At 43.4% G+C, this 20,011-nt stretch overlaps 2 protein-coding genes across 2 annotated transcripts; one reads left to right on the top strand and one right to left on the bottom strand.

Moving 5' to 3' along the window:
- The first annotated feature begins 1,847 nt into the window (after positions 1-1,847).
- Positions 1,848-14,506, top strand: LOC115363195 (spidroin-1). The gene is made up of 15 exons (XM_030057297.1): positions 1,848-1,967; positions 2,496-2,549; positions 7,044-7,106; positions 7,195-7,242; positions 7,337-7,445; positions 8,117-8,170; positions 8,550-8,588; positions 8,823-8,867; positions 9,969-10,013; positions 11,413-11,454; positions 11,609-11,665; positions 12,672-12,743; positions 13,155-13,193; positions 13,509-13,562; positions 14,499-14,506. Exons 1-15 carry the CDS (start codon positions 1,848-1,850, stop codon positions 14,504-14,506), a joined length of 849 nt encoding a protein of 282 aa, XP_029913157.1.
- Positions 14,507-14,658: 152 nt separating this feature from the next.
- On the bottom strand, positions 14,659-19,255 carry LOC115364485 (perforin-1-like). Its single transcript, XM_030059074.1, has 5 exons — positions 19,177-19,255; positions 18,296-18,848; positions 18,058-18,196; positions 16,399-16,613; positions 14,659-16,132 (listed from the first exon to the last, which is right to left on the bottom strand). The coding sequence occupies exons 2-5, from the start codon at positions 18,844-18,846 to the stop codon at positions 15,256-15,258; spliced, it is 1,782 nt and encodes a 593-aa protein (XP_029914934.1). The 5' UTR covers positions 18,847-18,848; positions 19,177-19,255; the 3' UTR covers positions 14,659-15,255.
- Positions 19,256-20,011: the final 756 nt, after the last annotated feature.

The raw sequence follows: 20,011 nt of genomic DNA on the forward strand, positions 1-20,011 counted from the left end.
TTTTTTTTTTTTTTCTAAATTTAAGGCACAGGGGATTTCATTTAGGCTTCAGGGGGTTAAGACAGAGATTCCAGTATTTGTTTGTCATTAGTCTTTGGAAACAGTTTGAGTAACCACTGTGGTCTCTGGGGGTCTAAACCACTCAAAGCAGATTAACTTTCTTTATTGTAAGCCTCTTTTTCCATATTTCCATAGCATTTGCAGGCATCCATCTGTTTTACTCAACTTGCAAGTTCACACTGTAGCTGTCACAATTTATGTAAATATGTATAATGGTCGGTTCACTGAACGTCTCTTGTTTGTGTTTGTGAAGTGTGTGTCTCTTTGTCGCTGTCCATCAGTTGGGTTTGTGACACACTGATGCTGACTGAGCCGGGTGGCGTCTTTGTCTTGTCCGGCAACACTGATATATTTTATCAGTGTATGCTCTCCCAAGAATTTGTGATGGCGTCTGTGTTTCGGTATGTTTTTATAAGTGGATTTTAATGTCATTATTCTTCACACAATGTGAAGTACTTCTTATATGGGTCGTGTCGAGTCTCTTCTCGTTATGTTGGCTTTCGTGGTGTGGTGTCTCTCTGTTGTCTCTCCAATTATGGTGATGATTCTGCCCTTTGAAACGGGCTAAAATCAGGCCATATATGGATGTTTTCTCATCACTGTTGCGTGTTGATGCTCTTGGCTTTCAGTGTTGTTTGTTGTCTCTTGGATGATATGCTATATCTCATCCAATGCTCTGAAACACACATCCATATCTGTGATTTTTTTAAATTTTATTTTAGTATTTTTGCCACTGGCCCTTAAAGTGTGCTGTTGATGTACAGAGATGCAGTTATATCTCTGGGCCAACTAGCAGTCATGAATGCATGATGATATTTCCCAATCAGGTGTGTCTGTACCAGATTCAGGTGGATCTGCGAGGGCCACCCCGGGCCAAGGTGTTGTGCGGGATCTGATGGGAGGGCGAAGCAGAGCGCTTAGTACTCCTCTTGGAAGAGGGGGCAAATTTCTCGGAGCTGCAGTTCCTGATGCAGAGAGAAGCAAAAGTCTTGGTGCAGCTGCTCCTCAACTACAGGCACAAAAAAGTTTCCGATCTGCTGTTCCCTCACCAGGAGAAGAGTTCAAAAGTCTTGACCCAGTAGTCAAGTCGCAGCGGGCAGCAAGTCTGGGGTCTCTTGATAAGCAGAGAAAGAGTCCCGGTCTGGCTGTTTCACAAGCACAGGCAGGAGAAAGTTACGGACCTGCTGGCTTGCAAAGAAAGGGAACCACAAACTATGGAGCCGCACTGGAGGCTGGAAGTCTAAAACCTCAAAAACCGCAAATGCCTGTTGGTAAAGATAACAGCAAAAGTCTGAGACCTGCCTCTGTTCAAGAACATGGTGCCAGAGGCTATGGATCTATTCTACAAAATCAGGGAGCCCAGAGCTATGGACGTGCCAGTGATGTACCAGATGAAATGAAAATCAAACACATTGGGTTTTTAGCCTCAGAAGCGCAGAGGGTTCAAAGTTTAGGGCCTCAGGTACCTGTGGGTAAGGAGAGCAAAAGTCTTGGTCCTGCGACTCCACAAGGACAGGGAGGCAAAAGCTACCAACTGCCTCTTTCACAAAGTCAAGGTGCCAAAAGCTACGGAGTTTCTCCTGCACAAGGTCAGAGAGCCAAAAACTATTTATCAGACGTGCAGGGAATCAAAGACGTTGGGCCTGTGGCTGGTAAAGAGAGTCAGAATTTTGGTTCTGCTGCTCTTAATGCACAGGGTGTCGACAGCTATAGACCAGTAATACCAGATGGGAAGGGAGCCAAGAATATAGCCGCTGTCTCTGCAGGACGACAGGCATCTAACAGCTATGGTCCTTATGGACAGGAAGCAAAAACCCTTCCCCGTGTTGAGCCTGATGCCACAGGGTCAAAAAGTCTCGGTTCTCCAATGCAGAGTGGGAGGAACACCCAGGCAGCAAATAATAAGGGTAAAGGTTTGACCTTTTTCTCCCACATGAATGTCCCTGTTTGTTTCATCTCTACACCAGTCATCCCATTGTCTGTTTCAAACTGGGATGGAGATTTTTGTTTGACTCTTGTGTCTTAACATCTTTCTCTTCCTTGATCTATCCTATTAGCCCTATTATTAGATCTGTTCTTTTGGTTTTTATCTCTTTGAACTGGTCAGTGTCTTAGCAAAGTAACCGCTCTTTGTATGCAGTACATACAAATCTCTGTTTTCACAAGAGCCCTCTGAGGAATTCATCTTGTGTTCTGTTTGTGTATTTGTCTCTGCATTAGTGTCAGTTGTACATCGAGCACCACTACTAGTGTCAGTGCTTTTCTTTGCACAGCACCAAGGTAGTTATAATGCCAGTTCAGAGTAGAAAGATTAAAAATCACAGCTGCGGTAGTGCCATTGTGTGCTGTACTTTTTGACTCTATTGCCTCATTTTGCAAAGCTACAGCTTATTTTCCACGCTTTATTTATGAGAAATCACTGTTGTGGTCTGCAGGATTTGGCCCAGGAGCTGGCGGTGTTCCCAATGGACAGGGTGCTAAAAGCAATGGTAAACCTCTATTTCCCAACACCTCAGTCTCTGGATCTGTCAAAGGTTTACACCATAGCATACAGCAGAAAGTTTCACACTGAATTCTAGACTACGGTTCAGGAGGCACCTTCAGGTGCTAAGAGTGATGTCTGTCTGTATGTTATTGGTTCACATAGCAAACAGTGTTGTACAACAGACGACGAGTGGATTTCTGATAGACCGATTTCCCCCAGATTTCTCATTCAGATGCCATTAACATTATTTCAACAGAGCTGCAAACTAACAATTGTTGTGATCTCCAGGATTTGCGAACGGAGTTGGAGTGACCCACGGTGCTAGAAATGGTAAAACCTGCCTGGATGTGTCTCCCTTGGCATGCTGGATAGTGTCCTTGTGTAATTTCACCTTGCATGGATGGAGTTTGGCAAAAGCCGTTCAAGCTTAATCATTGTGAAGATGAGGCCTCTGATAGATTGCTAATGAGCTTGGTAATCAATGTTCTGGTCTCTAGGATTTGGTCCAGGGAATGGAGCCCCTAATGGAGGGGGAGTCCACGGTAAACTGCTCCTGCATGTCTCTATGTGTCTGTACTAGTGCATATTAAATTATTAGTTCTTTGCAAAGTATAGGTTAGTTTGTATTGTATGAAGCAACTTAACAGCACTTGATTAAAATGAGATATTTAATCCAAACATTTTAGCTCAGCATGCCTGTAATGTAGTGGGATTGAGCATGTTCCAAACCTGGTTACTAATCCACAGCCTTAAGACTTAAAGAGTAAGTCAACACTAAATCACATAGAGCAGAAACCTTATGCTGCACCTCGTTTTAGGGCATGAAACCCTCAGGCGTGTTGCACTTCTGACCACAACCAATCTGTGATGCAGCAGCAGGTGTTTTTTAGCAGCTGTCAAGGGCAAAGTACCTGCTGCGACATCAAATTTTCAACCCCTAGAGGGCAGTGCAGCAGAGGTTTTCTGCTGGTTTTGACCCACTCTTTAAGTCAAAATATTGGTTCGCATTGAATTTAGTTGCCATGTCATGGTCCAGTTGCAGCACAGCCCTCAGATGCTAAAAATTAATTGTAAACATCTATTTATTTAGTTTACCCGATATGTCAATCACACATTAAATAGTTTTGTATGATGTTTTGCGATGCATGTGATTGAATGCTGTGAGTGGGGTTCTCTTTATTTATCCTGCATTTAGAGGAGATTGTGAGCTGTGAAGCTGTGATCAAGGATGCATTATTAATAGTATAGTGACTGTGCCAGTCAATGCTCACTGCTGTGGTCAAATGTTTTGTTGTGGCATTGAGTAATCACTATTGTGGTCTTCAGGATTTGGTAATGGAGCTGAAGGCCTCAGGGATGCAAACATCGACAACGGTAAACCTTTGCAAGTCTGTTTCACACTCTCTCTGTGTTGTCACGCGAAAAAAAAAAAAAAACATCTGAAATATCTTGTTAGAAGCAGAACTAAAGGGAGTGTAATGGTATTCATTTGTATTAGCCTTGATATTTTAATACACTCTGATCAGCAGCATTTCTGGTCCTTTTATAATAATTGCTGTGATCTCCAGGATTTGCTAACGGAGTCGGAGTGACCAACGGTGCTAGAAACGGTAAAACCTCTGCCTGAACGCACACTGCTTGGCATGCTGAATGGTGTCCTTGTGTAGTTTCACCTTTGCATGGATGGAGTATCACATTAGTCATCCTGGCTTAATCACTGTGAGGATGAAGCCTCTGACAGATCCTTAATGAGCGCAGCAATCAGTGCTCCAGTCTCTAGGATTTGGTCCAGGGAAGGGAGCTCATAACACTGATACCGTCTTTGTGATATTGAGTCCGTGATGAAATGCCCCCTGCATGTCTCCGTGTGTCTGCACCAGTGCATATGAAATAGTGGCAAAGTTAAAAATCGATACACATGATCAAAGTCTGTGACATGATGGCATGCCTATAAAATAATGGGATTGAGCATGTTAAAAAAAAAAGACCCCAACTAATGATTATCCTTCGGCCTTGGTGGCAGGGCCCTCAGCTGCTGCAGCCAGTGATCAGGACCTGCCGGTGTCTCAGCCACTCTCCACAATGTTCCTGTTTCTTTCAGTGTTAGTCCAGCAATATTTTCACACTGCGGTCTTTAGTTTGTGGTCCAGGTGCAGCCGGGTCTTTCACCTGTGCTGTGCCATTACGTCTCATGCATTTGCTTAGAGTAATAAGATTAATTGTGACCTTTGAGTTTCGGTCCAGCAGCTGCGGCACTAAATAGGTAAAAGCAACGTCTGCACTTATACTCTTTGGATTATGTGGGAATAATCAGAAAAGCTGGCTGCTAGTATTGTCTTGGCTGGTTGTTGTTGTTGTTATATTTTATGAATCAGTGTTTGTTGTTGATCTTCAAGACATGATCCAAGAGCTGGAAACCTCCATGGGGCTAAAAGCATTAGTTAATCCATATCTGATTACATTTCAACCAGTTTGTCAATGTTAAAAGTTGATGATGGAATTATATTCAAAAATGTGTTACCTCTGAATCTTTTATCTGGTGACATTATTCGGTAGTAACTCACAAAAGAAGTGATCAAAAGTAAGAGTTAATGGCCACCAGGCTATGATCCAGGTACAGAAGGGCCTGAGGTATTTTCTCTGTTTTTGTGATCGGAGAGAGCTAATAATTTGGTATTTGGAAAGAGCGCGACAAACCTGTACCTGCATAACTTTGGATTTTCTAAATGGAGCTGCCAGCTGATAAGTGACAACAATGCCAGCGGGCCAAAGTACATGTGGTGCAATGTGTTTGGGCTCTTTGTGTTACGGAAGTAATATTGTGGTTTCCAGGGAGGGGGTCTTGATGCAGGCAACAGGAAGTGGTCTTGATGCAGCCGTGTGGACCACTTCCTGGGTCCTGAGAAATGAATTTTGCTATGAGAAATGGTAAAAACCAAAGCCACTAAACTCCTCTCTCTCTCTCTCTCTCTCTCTCTCTCTCTCTCTCTCTCTCTCTCTCTCTCTCTCTCTCTCTCTCCCTCTCTCTCTCTCTCACTGTGTGTCTCTTTGTGTGTTTGGCCCATCTTGTTTCAGGTCATCACATTTTGTTTAATTGCTATCCGTGTGGAGGTCTGGCGCTCTTTGTTTTAGCCACAGGAAAGGGAATTAAATCATCCATGTGTCACTTTGTTTACCACAAACATTTTGTGTATGTGGAGATTTCCTCTACCGGGAAATTAAGTCTTGACCCGTCTTGCTTTCCGTGATTTAGTTTCATGTCTTAACAACTTACCTTTGACTGAGTGGAAGCAATGACCTCATTTAGACCTGCCTCTGATGTTTGTCTTCCAAGTAACACTGTGTTTGTTTCTTTTGTATCTGGTCAGGCTCTGAGCCAAAAGCCATATCACATAATGACTACTCATGTTCCTCTCAGTAACCATGTTATGCGTCATGTGATAACTTTAGACGTTATGTCCCGCAGGCTCAGGTGGTTTTGCTGAGCTCGTGTTGACTCATTTTGCTCGGCCTGATTTTGACAGGTCGCTCGTGATGTCAGCTCGTCATCATGCCGCGTCGTTCTCACGCCTGCAGCCCTTACAGCCGATCAGAGAGTTACTCTTTGGGAACAGCGGGCGTAATTTTACTGTTTTGTCTTCACAGGCCATCTGAAACATTTGGGTTTCTTCCTGACTTTAACCTCTGGAATACAGTCCCATATCTTGAGAGAGTTTAAATTTATTTTCCCACATCTTGAGAGAGTTAAAACCTTCCAGTTATCTTCGACTTTGGTCAGATTTACAGGTTCCAGTGGCTTTTTCACAACAGATTCTGCTTCACGAAAACCGGCCTTAGCAGCCACATTTTTGCTCCACTGGCAGCCGGGGCCTAAAGATTTCTCTGTCAGTCCATCTGTCCATCCGTCCATTCAACACTTTACCTCAGGGCAACATATCTCGAAATCTATTGGACTGATTGCCACAAAATTCGATGAGCACATTCATGCTCGTCACAGGGAATGAACCCCATCAATGTTGGTGTCATATCACCTTTCTCCCAGCACCGCCACCCTTAGGCCAAAATGTCAAATTTGATATCTAGCAATCTTTCTGGCAGATTGCCATGACATTCGGTGAACACATTCATGCTCCTCAGAGGATGAACCCTGTCAATTTAGCTGACCTCCTCAGGCTAAAACGTACACATCCCTCTGACACACACAAAGCTTGCAGGGAACTCTTGACGGAGACTTAATGCTTGTTGGTGGTGGGAAAAGGTACAACTGTTAAACACGTTGATGAGAATGCAGCCTCCATTTCAGAGCACACAACTTTTTCCAGACACGTTTTCTGGAAGGTGAAAGAGCATTACATGAGGACCACGTGTTGCACCATTTTGCTCTGATGTAGTAGGCTGCAGTCGGCTCTTAGGGCTGCAGGTTTGAAAACCACTCGGCGCGTTGAGCCGAGATCATAAGGGACCTGTCAAGATCCGGCTCGTGCATCTTATTTCACAGGGTACATTGGCGGACCCGGGAGCTACCTTGGAGCAAACCTGGGCGCTGGGGGCTATGGAGCAGGTAATAGGCAGCACATAAAAACTAACGGTGCATGTTAGATGAATGTGCTGTTGATTTAGATTAAAGCACTGTCATGCACCGCCCACAGGCCTGGGACAGGGAGCGTACCTGGGTGCTGGAGCTGGCAAACTCGGAGGTGAACATTCACATTTTCCTTCCTGTTGTAATTTCTTTTGTTTTCATGAAGGGCTTTAAATTGAATTTCATTTTTTTTTTTTACAGTGGCTCAGCATGTCCCTCTAACTCTTTCTTTCTTTAAAAAAACAAAACAAAAAAACATCCCAGCAGCTGGTCTCGGACAGGGTGGGTATCCTCAAGGTGTTGCAGGAAAGACAGCTGGTGAGAGGCTTATAAATATTCTTACTCTGCCCTTCAGTCTAACCGTATTCCTTTATCAACATCCCTCCCTTAGCCTCTGCTTCCACTTGTTCTTTTGAAAGGCCTCTTCCAGTGACCCCGCATTTATCAAACACAGCCTCGAAAAGACAGGATTTTCTCCAGCAGATACAATCCCACTTACCATGAGCTTTAAAATGCAGAAACAGGAATCAAGGAAAAGACTTGCAGCGGGTCTTGTTTCAGCGGGCAGGAATCGGTTGTTAACTCCTATTTTGACTTGTAAATAAACGATTTGCTTGCGAGGCTTGCTTGCAAGTTTGCAAGTTGTTTTTTTTTTTGAGGTCACTGGAAAGGGTGCTTTAATGACTTCCTCTCAGTTAAACCGGCGAATAACTGGTAATGCTCTTCAAAAGGTGAATGCGACCAAATGGATTACACTCGCAAACATTTTAAAACATGCCCCCCCTTCCTTCCTTCCTTTTTTTCTTCCCCAAATTTCTCTTTTTTGCTTTGTCTGCATGGACAACAATGCATGGAAATCAATGTTATTGTAGGTTTAACAGCCTACTATGTTTAATATTTCCTCCTGGCCATGTATATCTGTTTGTAAATGAGTACAAAAGTCTAAGTACGTGTATATAAGAGGGTCTGTGCCCCACATTTTGACACAGGCTATGGTGATGGAGCGGCGGGATACGCTGGTGCTGGGGCCGTCAACAGCTTGGGTGAGTGGCTCTTCATCAAAACATGCATTCACAAACTCTAATTCTGTTTTGGGCTGTATGACACCTCGAATAACAGATGATCAAACTGCACATGGTTATCCAAACAAAGAGAATAGCCTTTAAATAGAAGCAAGGTGGTCAACAAACACTTAAAGAGAGGGAAGGACAGAATTAAAAAGCGTAACCTTGAAACCCGAGGCGCTGCAGGAATGCCTGGAACGACCGAGGATTAACGGGCCTCATGCTCAATACCGTTGGGTGTCCGAGTCAATCTGCATCAAAGCTGTCACTCAAGAGAAATGATCCTCAGTGAAGGCAGACTGATCTGTTGCTTCCCGATGAGCAGCGAGTGACTTCCTGTCCTCTGTTCTGACCCTAGGTGCAGATGCAACCGCTGATTCAAAAGCGCTGTCTACAGGTATTTGGGTGTCGGCACGGTGACTGTCTGCACGCACGCATCCATCTTTCCTCTCTCTTTCCAAATTTCCTTTAGTGCAGGTACTGGGCACAAACAGAAATCTCACACACAGCACTGATCAGCTGGACTGGACAAGCCTTGTGTGGTGTTTCACTCCTGATATTCATTTTGAAATGTAAATTTCATTATCACGGTGCTTTGAGAGACTTGAACATGTGTACCTCTTCTCCACAGGTTATGGGACTGATTACGGCGCTGGCAGCAATGGCTATGGAGCCGGTGAGTGTTTTCTCAACAAGAAAAAATAGAAGGAAAGAGAAGCCTAATCTACTAACAAACTCACAGACTCACATGCGTTTCAGGGCTTGGTTACCCTGCAGAGTTAGCCGATGGCTCTGGGAACAAAGCAGGGAAGAGCGAAGGTAACCATTCTGGCGAGTTATAACCCACCGCAAGCTGTAACACATAACATTAATCTGTACATGCTTCACCTCTGACTTTTGTCGGCCAAACAGATTGAAGAATTTGTTTGCAAAAACACATATCTCCAATTGTATTCATTGCTATAAACCATGATTTCGGCCAGGTAATATATATAAAAAAATCTTACTTATAATTTAAGAAAGTGAGGCTCCACCTGGTGGTACAGAAGAGCCTCGCTGAAAGACATAAGAATTGCACTCCAACTAGCCCAAGTCCTTAACGGAAAACCAAAAAAAAAAAAAAAATGTCACTTAATTTATTTTTATTATGGCCAACATTACATATACACATCAAATTGCAATGATGTAAAAATAGTTGTTAATCATAAAATATTTTAGAAATAAAGTTTGCCTGTGCTGAGCTGTGTAGGGTGACGTCACGCCTGATCTGAGATAGCAGGGATAGAAACGGCCTACCTGGGTGGCGCTTGGGAAATTTGGTTTGGCACAGAGCAGTACATGGTCTGAAACGTCTGGGAACCTCTGATCTGATATACAGTCGATATTAGCGTTTCCAAGTAAAAAGTCGACTGTTTCCCGGGAACGTATAAAGGCGTCTTGACTTCTCGTTACGTTTCTTGAGTCTCATATCCCTTTTACATACATAGCATCACTTTTTTAAATTCAGGAATGGAATTTATCTGTTTTTGCAAATGAACTCTTCAAATAGAGACTGTCAGGAATGTACGTTTCCAAACAGTGTGGTGGTTTATCCACTGGGTGTAGCTATTGTTTCCTGAGGAGGCTGACTAATCTGATCTGGGGATTTTTTTTTTTTTTTTTTTATGTTCTCCCCTGTAGCTTCTTTTCACACCATTTTATTCAAAAGTGTTTCTTGTGAGTCAGCTGTGGATCACAGCGTCTGACCCTGACATTTGTGTTTGGTTGATGTTTCCAGGCCTCGGTGCAGGAGGTTATGGTGGGCAGGGCCAAGCGGCCTTAGGTAAGAGAGTAAAGCATGGAGCAGCATGAGGGATGGCAGCTGCCACACACTTCCTGACACAGGGGGGATACAGGGTGCATGCACGGGAGGAGAAATACTTACCTTCATGTTTGTTTTTTAAAGCATCCATGCTTTACCATGTGACGCATTGCTAATCCCAACTGCTTCTGGTGACACCTCATACACAACTAGTCCTCTCATATCAGATGTTTAATAGGTCACTGCAAATGATGTGTATTTTCTGAGCTAGAGACACTATAAATTAACAGGATACTTCATATAGAGAGAGATATAGATTTAGATATAGATGATATAGATATATAATTTATACAGGATGTATAGAGAACAATCAGTTTGTCATTGTCTGAACTTAAAGTCCTTATTTAGATAAAACAGGACTTTTTTGGTCTGTGATCTTAATTGTCATGATGAACAGCCCATGTTAGTTTATTTATCTTTCTCTCCACTGTGGCTTTAATTCATAAAATGGTTAACAGAAGTGATTACACTTCCACTAGCATTCACTTTAAATCCAGAAACACGAGAGCCGCTCTGATGAGGCATCACGTCATCCATCTGCCCGCTCTAACTCATCTGTCTGTGTTGGTGTCTAACCTCTTCCTCGCTCCTTCTCGCTGTTTTTGTCGATCACTGTGTAACCCCTCACCTTCCTTCATGCCTGTATGTGTCTGTAGGGGGCGCTGGCTCTGGTCCTGGTGGTGCTCTGGCTTACGGGGGCCAGCCGGTGGTCCCGGCGGGGCTGGGGTCTGATGGGAAGTCGGGCGGGTTTGCTGGGGCCTTGGGCCTGGGAACTGACTCTGGGCTGGGTAAATACATATTCTGGCCTGAGAGAGACCAGTGGGAGGTTCCTCTGAAAAAATAAAATTAACAAATGGTTTTTATTTTGCTTGAATTTGATACCATAGGTTTCGCTTTCTTTGTCATTACCGCCTCAGCTCATGGAAACAAGTGTGAAATCAGCTTTAAAGGAAGGAAACTGTCATGATCTGCAGCCCAAATTGTCTCAGATGGGGATTTTTGGTCACTGATATAAAAATCTTCTAGAGGCCCCTTGGCTAGTGAGGCTAAACGAGAGTGACACATAAAGAAAACACAGAGAAAAGGAAGAGACTGAAGCGCCGATGTGAAAATAAAGTGTGACATCCAAACAACCAAGAGGCAAACCGATGGAAAAAGCTAACATAAGGCAAAACACTGAACGATTCCCCAACTTGCAAAGCTGCGGCCTCCATAACCTGTTTGAGATATCCAGCTAATAAACAGACAGACTGGGCTGAAAGCATGACCATAACGCTGCAGCTCTCCCGGCTGAGGCAACAAGCATATTTGTTCTTGATCTTGAAAGCTGATGGCTGACGCGCCTCGTGTCTTGTTTCAGGGGCTCTCGGCGCAGGAATGGAATCAACCGGTGGCAAATATGGTGAGCGGTGCTGATGCAACCTCGCTCTTCTGTCACACACTTAGTCAGGCTGTCATCTGTGAGTCAGATGCAGAAGTAGCTTGATCGCACATGGAGGTGAAAGGCTAGAGAATAGGGATATGAGTCAATGTGCCCATGTGACTTTTCCCTGTAGGTGGAGTTGGTCAGCCCCCATATGGTGGAGCTCCAGTGATTCCTACTGGCCTGGATGGTAAGAGCTGTGTGTGTTTGTGTGTGTTTATGGCCTGTTTGCGCCGAGCACATAAAGTTAATGGTTTTATAATCACATGGATCACAATCAGGGACGTAGAGAAGGGTAAACCTACAGTGTGCACACCTTTTTATTTGCAGAATAATAGTTTCCCCACATGCACCGAGGAAAATACCCATCTTAACAAGACATGTCACCTCATATTGAGTCTCACAAATCTTGTTTTTCTTAAAACAAGTGGAAAATATGCCAACAGGATGAGATAATCCCACTGGTTTCCAAAGCTAATCAACTTGTTTATGGCATGTTCTTTAATTCAGTGTCATTTTCTTGATCCCAGTGGGCTGATCTGCCCTATTCTGCCTTGTTTCAGTGTGTTTACCCACAGGAAAATCTCTGAAACAAATACAACTGCATCGGAAACAAGTGGGATTATTTCATCCCACTGGCAGATTGTTGCACTTGTTTTGAGATTTTAAGTGTGACTATGCGACTAAATGACTTCTTAAGATTGCGTGTGATAGCAGTGTCCTCTATCAGTTATATCTCTCAGTTATATCAAGATCAAAGTTTGAGCAGGAAGTCAATCACACTTAATCACAGCTGCAATCTCAAGAGGTATCACTGCACCTGAATAATGCAACAACAAATGAAAAAATTAACAAAAACAGCAGGCCCCAACCTTTAAAGGTGTATTACACAAATTTGAGGGTTAGTTGAAGTAACAACCATTAAGATTGAACAGAGTAAAATGGTGAACGAGCACGTAATTTATCAGTCAATCATCAATTTTAATCAGAATCCGTCATGTATTTTTCAGCTGTGTCTAAAAGGTCCTCACTTAGAAAAAACATGGATGACTCTGAAGATGTGACTGAATACGGTCGATGGTGGTGGATGTTGACTTGTTTTGTTTTTTGTTCACCACCACATGACTGATCACAAACTTCAGCTGATAGCACATCTGGTTAAAAAATCATTAATAGATCATTTCTCATCCTGTCAGGTGATGGTGGCTACCCGTACAGCGCTCAGCATCTCAGCCTGGGAGCCGACGCCGGTAAAACCAGCAAATATGGTGAGAATGAGCTCATGTTTGCATGTCAATGTGTGAAAGAAAGTGTGAAGAGCTGCATGTAATGGAAACTGGTGCCTGACCTCGACTTCTTGTCACTGTTGGTCTGCAAATGTGGCTGGAGGACAGTGGGCTCAGCACGTTGCAGCATGCAGAGGTGGATAGTAGCATGCACTGCAACAAAATCATTTAGACTCATATTCAGTATCAAAAAGGCTAATTAACTTGTTTCCAGCCTTTTCTTGACTCAATATCATACTGTTAAAATGGACATTTTTTTCAGTGTGAAGAATTATCTATATGTTTTATGGTGAAATATGTGTCTCTCTCATATGTGCATGTTGCTATGCGTGTGTTCGACTTCTTTCCTGCTCTGTTTTTATAATGTTTCCTTCCTTGCATGTCCCTGCCAAGGCTATGCCGGACAACTGGGCACGGGTCAAGACGCCTATGGTGAGCAATAAACGCCCACACTCCCTGTGCTCACGTGCCTTATTCACCCCCTTTGCTCCTTCTGGTGGCTTATCAGTCGTGTCTCTCTTGCACAATATTTACAGTATAAGGTGTGTGTGGCCGTATACAGTGTACTCTGTACACCTGCAAGCACACAAACACTTTTTGTGCCATTTTGCTGCCACAAAATTACTTTCGAATCTATTTACAATAGGATTTTATTGATCAACCCAAAGTACTAATATGTTCCCCTCTCCTGTCTAACATGCAGCTTATTTATTGGTGTAATGTCTAACTGGGTTGATGCTTTCACAGGAGGGCAGGGTGGCAAATATGGCGGACTCAACGGTCTTGGAAATGGATACAAAGGTGAGCGGATGGTACATGCACCATCCCAGGACTCCCTGGAAGAAGAGACATTGTGTCTCAATGGGACCTTCCTGGTAAAATAAAGGATAAATAAAAATAAATAAAATCTCATGATGTGCACTGCATAGGAGATCCATTTTAAGACATATAATGCAGTATTGGGGTTTAAAATCAGTTTTGAAAATATGAAACCAGTGAAAAATTCTGCCCTTTCCAATGCAAATCAGTCATCACTGGTCCACTCAATTCGAAAAACCTCTCACTTGCTTTCAGGAAAATATGATTTGATGAAACCAAGTCCCTTAATATGGAGTCATTATGTTGTTTAGTGTGATTGAACTGCCACTGCATTCATTTTGTGACTGTCATGTGTTGATGCTCAGTCATTTTTTCCTCATCATGTCTCATTATTTTTTCCCCCTACCCATCTCTTCTCTCTTTCTTTAACCAGGCTAATTCAAATGACCTGAACTCCCTCAAGTGGATTTTTTCCATAATGTGTTCATTGTAATGTGTTTTTGAAAACTTTTTTTTTTTTTTGGTTTGGTTTTGTGTTTCATTTGATTTTGTCTGGATGTTTTATTGTTTTGTTTTGTCCTTTTCTCGCTCAAGACTCTTGTGTTGTGTCTTTGTCTGTTTTCTGTCTGTTACTGGAGATTTGTTTCCCTCGTGTCGTCTGCCATCGTGTGCGTCAGAAAGGATCCGTCACCTGCCAGTCTCCTCATTCTGTCAATGTTGAAAAATGGATGATGAATATAAAATGCATATTAAGTGCAAGGAAAGTGTCTCTACATTTAAAAATGGATATTAAAATGGTTTATATACTGTTTGAAGCAAATAAATTATCTGTCAAATAATGCTTAGTAAAAGTCTCTGAGTCAAGACATTTTGCATCATGTTTACCTTCACACATTTTTCTCTTGTTCTCTTCGGTAGCGTCATGAATGCCGCATCTGTACACAGGAAGCTTCACCACTTCCTTCCTCATGCTGCGCCAGACAGCCTCACATAAAGTAAAACTCAGCATTCACAAATCAAATTTAAAATTAGACGACTACTTTATTTATTTTGCATAGAAAACATCAAGTCAGTCCATGTTGCAAAGTTTTAGGTACAATACTTAGGCGTTAAGACACACCAGCTCATGTCAGTAATGCTTATAATAAAGAGCGAATGTTAAAACCACTTGTATAATACGACATGCTCTTTAATCCCCTCGAATCTGCAAATAACAAACATGTCACAGTGAAAAACAGAGTCTCTGAGTCAAAGCGTTTTATGGCTTTTCGCCGTCACACACTGCTCCCTTGCACGGCATCAAAAAGCAGGAAGCTGTACCTCCTCCCTTCTCTGTCGTAAGCAAAGTCTGCAATGAATGAACAATTACACAAAACACTACACACACATACATTACAATGCAGACATTTTAAGATGCTGCTTGCTTGGTTTGCCGTCCTGTTAAAGATCAGGCACAAACATGCAGCTGCATAAATTATTAGAGAAGCAATTAAATGATTTCCAAATCGGTTCAGAGTCCTTTTTGGAAGATGAATTCTGCTGCTTTCATTCATGTTTTGAATATATTGTAAGGAAAGCTAGTAAAGAATAATGACTTTTTTTTTTTGCTAAATTTATCTCATCTGCACATTATATGAAAAAAAGCAAGTTTCACTGATCATTTGTACACTGGAGCTCACAGCACACCAGTCTGTGGACTTGTGGCAGTAACACTCTGGTTGCTGTGTGAGCTCGATTCATCCACAAACACGCCCATCTCTTTCAGGATTTTCTTTGGAACGGGGTGGGCATGACGGGACACATACACACTCCGCAGGCTTTGACTCATAGGGGAGGGTTTATAGTCGCTGCATGTGGGTCCGCTCAGACTCGGAGCGCACCTCACCTCCCATTTGAAGTAGAGGCGGCCATGCTGGAGGTTACACAGGTCCTCCTTCACTCCAGCGCCCAGGACTCGCTCGCATTCCCCCAGGAGGTCGTCGTCCCACTTGTTGTCCTCATCCCACACTTCAAATCTGACATTTGGCCGACTTGACAAATCTTGGCTGCCCAAGTCGATGGTCATGGCCCATGTGGGGTTGTCGTTGTTGTAAATGACAGAGGAGCGTCTGATCATCACCCCTTTGAAGGACACCTTCACGTAGCCATCCGTCTTAGTGGTGTGGTCACCCCACAGTCCCTCCCCTCGCTGCACGGTGATGATGACCCGTGCCATGCCCCTGCGGGTCGGGCAGCAGTCTTCGCCGACAGCAGGGTCATTGTGGCAGCTGCAGACACAGGAATCCTTCCCGCTCTTGATGCCTGCCTGGCAGTGCCCACTGCAGTTCCTCCACAGGGCTTTCTCCAGGATGTAATGGCTGATGGCCGAGCGCATGTTCCTCCGAAGAGCGGTGTTGGTAGGCAGCAGCTCATGAAGGGAGTCCAGAGAATATGAGATTATGTCTGGATTCTGGGGCAGGGAGTTCAGCCACTCCTTGTAGGCTGATGGATCTTTGTCGGCGGAGAAGAGAAGCTCCGGCTCTGTGGTGTGGCCGCCCTTTATTTCTGTGAACCTGCAGGTGAGAGCGAAGGCAGAATGATTTTGTGGTTTCAGTTAAAGCCATAAAATTACATTACAATAGTAGTTTGTATGGAAACTGGGTCTAGCAAAAGTCATAGACAGATCCTTCAGGTACATCAATTCCAAGATTAAAAAAGGGCCGTGAGCTGGCCATAACTTGACCATTCTCGTGTCTGCAGTAGTAATTTAGCAGAGAGAACTCAATGAAAACCGAGAGAGAGGAGATGCAGCAGATGCACTGCAGAGCAAGCTCCTTGCCTGTCGCTGAACATGCTGGAGAAGCTGGTCTTGCTCTCTGTCTTTTCGGTGTCCTTTTTGCAGTGTTTTGCTTCAGTTTTCATGGAGCCGCCACCAACGCTGGCGGACGCCTCCACCTCCAGGCACATCTCCACCTCCTCCACACTGAGGCCCTGCAGCCTGGCCTGGCACTGCCTGATGCTGGTCACAGACTGGACACTTCCTCCCAGCTGCACCTGGAGCCAGGGAGGAACTATTTAAACAGCCACCGTACAAGCTGGTGTGATGCACTGTCCAGCTCTCCTGATGTGGGATTTTCCTGATACCATTTTTTAGGTGTGAAAACACATGTAATGAAACTCACTCACTCACTCACTCACTCACTCACTCACAGGACCAGTTAGCTTTGGGTATGCTCTATTTGGACATGTTAATTTGCCTTATGTGGCATCAAGGGTGGAGCAAAACATTTTAAAGGAGTGTGGGTGGCAGCTGTTGTTGCCTCTGGCCATCACACCAATTTTGCAACTGTAGTTGTGAAAACAACAAATAAATTAACTCATCAAATCCAAACTTAAACGTCGTCAGTCACAGTGAGAATCTCTCTCTGGCCTAAACCAAAAGTCGCTCTCTCGTCCTCTTACTGGTTTTAACAGACGACACCACATCACCCCGACCCTGCTGCTCTCCGCTGGCTCCCTGATCAATTTAGAATTGATTGTATGATTGTATTGATCACTTATAAAGCTCACCTGGGTCTGGCCCCAAGCTGCATAATAGTAACGTTGGCCCCCTCTTACCATCCGGGCCCATCGGCTTCGGAGCAACCTGCCTGAGTGAGACTCACAGAATCAGTGACTTCTTTTAAATTGCTTCTTAAAACCCATTTTTATAGACTTGCCTTTATGTAATATCATCTTTTAATTTAATTTAATTTAATTTTATTTTATTATTGTTTTTTATTGGTTTATTAACTACAACTACTCTCGTAGTTGTAGTTAGTAATTAATTAGTGTATTTATTATTGATTTTATAATTTTTTTATTCAATTATTTTAATTGTGTTCATTATTGTTGTTGTTGTTTATTTGTTTTTGAATATATTTTTTCCCTTTCTACTGCCTTTTTATCTCTTTGACCTTTCAACATCCCTCTGATTTCCTCTCGACTGTGTTTTGCATCTTTTGTTTTCCCGTTTTTACCTTTTGTCGATTTGACCTTAATTCTGTATTGCTCTTTTTTGGCCTTTCTGTACAGTTTTCTGTTTTTATTTTGCCCTCTGATTTTTCTGCTTTGTTGTGTCTGTCAAAGCATTATTATTATAATATACTGTCTGGTCATATCGGCCAAACAGGACAGAGAGGCTGCATTTTATTTCACTTTTAATTTTACATAAAAATTTTACACAAAAAAAAAAATGCACTAGTGCTTGACAGTCCCTCTGCAAAGATGACAGCATCACAAGTGGGCCCAGACGGTCCTGGAGGTGCGTTCACGCGCCGTAGTCTATATTTTGTTGTGCGTCCTGTACCAATCTACCTGGAAAACTCACAAATTTAACAGTCCACATTTATGTTCAAACAGCTGACTGAAGCTCACTGAACACTTTATTTCCAACCCCCCGTCCAAATAAAGAAAGGCGCTTTGCCTCTAAGACCCTGTGTGTCCTTGTTTCTCTTACCTTGGTGAGGTAATGGGTTCCAAAGGTGTCAATCAGCTTGTAGTATCGTTGTTTGTTTTCAGGGCAGTAAGTCTTGGGGAGTTTCTTCAGCGCTAAGACGAATTCCCGGTGCAGCTTGGGCCTGCTGGACACTCGGTAGCTGATTCCAATCAGAGGTGATACAGATAAAGAAAGATTAACAGCTATGAAACAATCACACTGAGAGTCTCTGTCTTGTTTGAAGAAGTGGTTTTCTCACCTGTAGTACCCACAGGACATGCTGTGCGTTGTGAAACTGAACTTGTCATTCTTGGTTTTATCCATGGAGTATTCAGCCAGTTTCGACTGAGTGCCGCCCAGAATCAGTGAAGCGCTCCTGTCCCCCTTGGTGACTTCTAGATTCGCCTTCCAGTCGTTATTCACAGCGGAGGTGCTGGCACTGACCAGGGACTCACTGGATCTGTGGAGTTTACTCGACACTGTCATGCCGCACTCCTGCGTCGGTCTCCAGTCCAACACCGACAAGGGCAGCTTCTGCTTTCGGCCCTCCTGGTAGGGGTTGGTACACAGGGTGCATGTCTTGTCCTTGCGTTGCCACAGGTTCATGTTGATCACATAGGCTCCTTTACGCTTCATTTTGGTGATGTCGAAGCCTTCGCCTGCCAAGTTGGTGCCTGGAGCAAAATCTGCCTCTTTGCACTGGCTGGCTGTCCCTGCGGTGCATATCTGATCACTGCACCAGGGGAGGGACAGCATGAGGCCGGCACACAGGCAGAGATTCACCAGGAACATATCGCTGTAAAGCCGCATACCTGGAAAAGAATTTTAGTTTTTGAAAAATGAGGCAAGGTGAACAAATTTAACCTCTGGTCCAAGAAAGTTATCAGATCAAACTGCGGTGCAGCATCACAGCCCCACCGTATAGTGTGACACACACGGCTCTCTCACAGATTTTGACATGACTATAATGCGATAAAGTAGAAGCCCGCACCGAAACAGAGATGATCTGAAACGTTTCACCACATGCTAAATTACTCAAGGTTAGCACCACATTAAAAACAGAAGGTTACTCGCTGTGGAAGTAGAAACATTCAAACAGGGAGAAAGAACATTTGAATAAAAGCAAATGAGGCGACTCACCTTTATCTTGCCTGTTCGTGCAGTTTGAGTGGAACTGACTGCGAGGTGTCAGTTGAGTGTCTCATAAGAGACAAAAAAAAAAAAAAAAGAAAAATGGCACAGGAGGTGGTGAGGGGGTGGGATGAAAGTGGTCTTTAGTAGAACAGGGGAAAAAATGGTGGTTTGACAGTTTCATTGGTATTGAGAAGGCTTGAGGAGGGGGTGGAGCTGGGGGTCGGTATGACAAGCACAAGACAATAACAAAACCAAAGTAGAATTGGCCTCTTCCAGTCAGAGGCGTATCAGCTACCACAAGCGTTTCATTTCTCTGAAGTGGTGGTGGGCTGTGGTCATGCTGGCTGAGAACAAAAGGCAAGCATCGGACTCTTAATGATTAATTTATAAAGGCTATAAAAAAAAAAATAGAATTGAATTGCTCTAACAGTTGGACAACATTAAGATAGAACTCTAGCAAACACTGCGCAGAAGTTAGTAATAAGACACAGCGCAGAAAAACACAATGTGAATAAGAATAAAACAAAAGGATGCTCATGTAGATATAAGTAAGCGGAAACACAAATGCATGCTATGTAAAAATATACGAACAAATGCATGAAATGTTTGGGATTGCAGGATTAAGACAAAGACAAATGAATGATATTGAAGATGTGCAGTATGCAATAAGCAATAAAAATGCAATGTATGGTACAACAAACTCAGTACATGTTTCATTATGACCAAAGGAGGCATGACACCAGTATCAGTCTGTGTGACTGTTTGAGTATGTGTGTGTGTGTGTGTGTGTGTGTGTGTGTGTGAGGCCTTGCCGTTCTGCTCTTCATCTCTCTGTCTGTCT

The sequence above is a fragment of the Myripristis murdjan genome, chromosome 8, assembly GCF_902150065.1.
Source record: "Myripristis murdjan chromosome 8, fMyrMur1.1, whole genome shotgun sequence".
Classification (NCBI taxonomy): domain Eukaryota; kingdom Metazoa; phylum Chordata; class Actinopteri; order Holocentriformes; family Holocentridae; genus Myripristis; species Myripristis murdjan.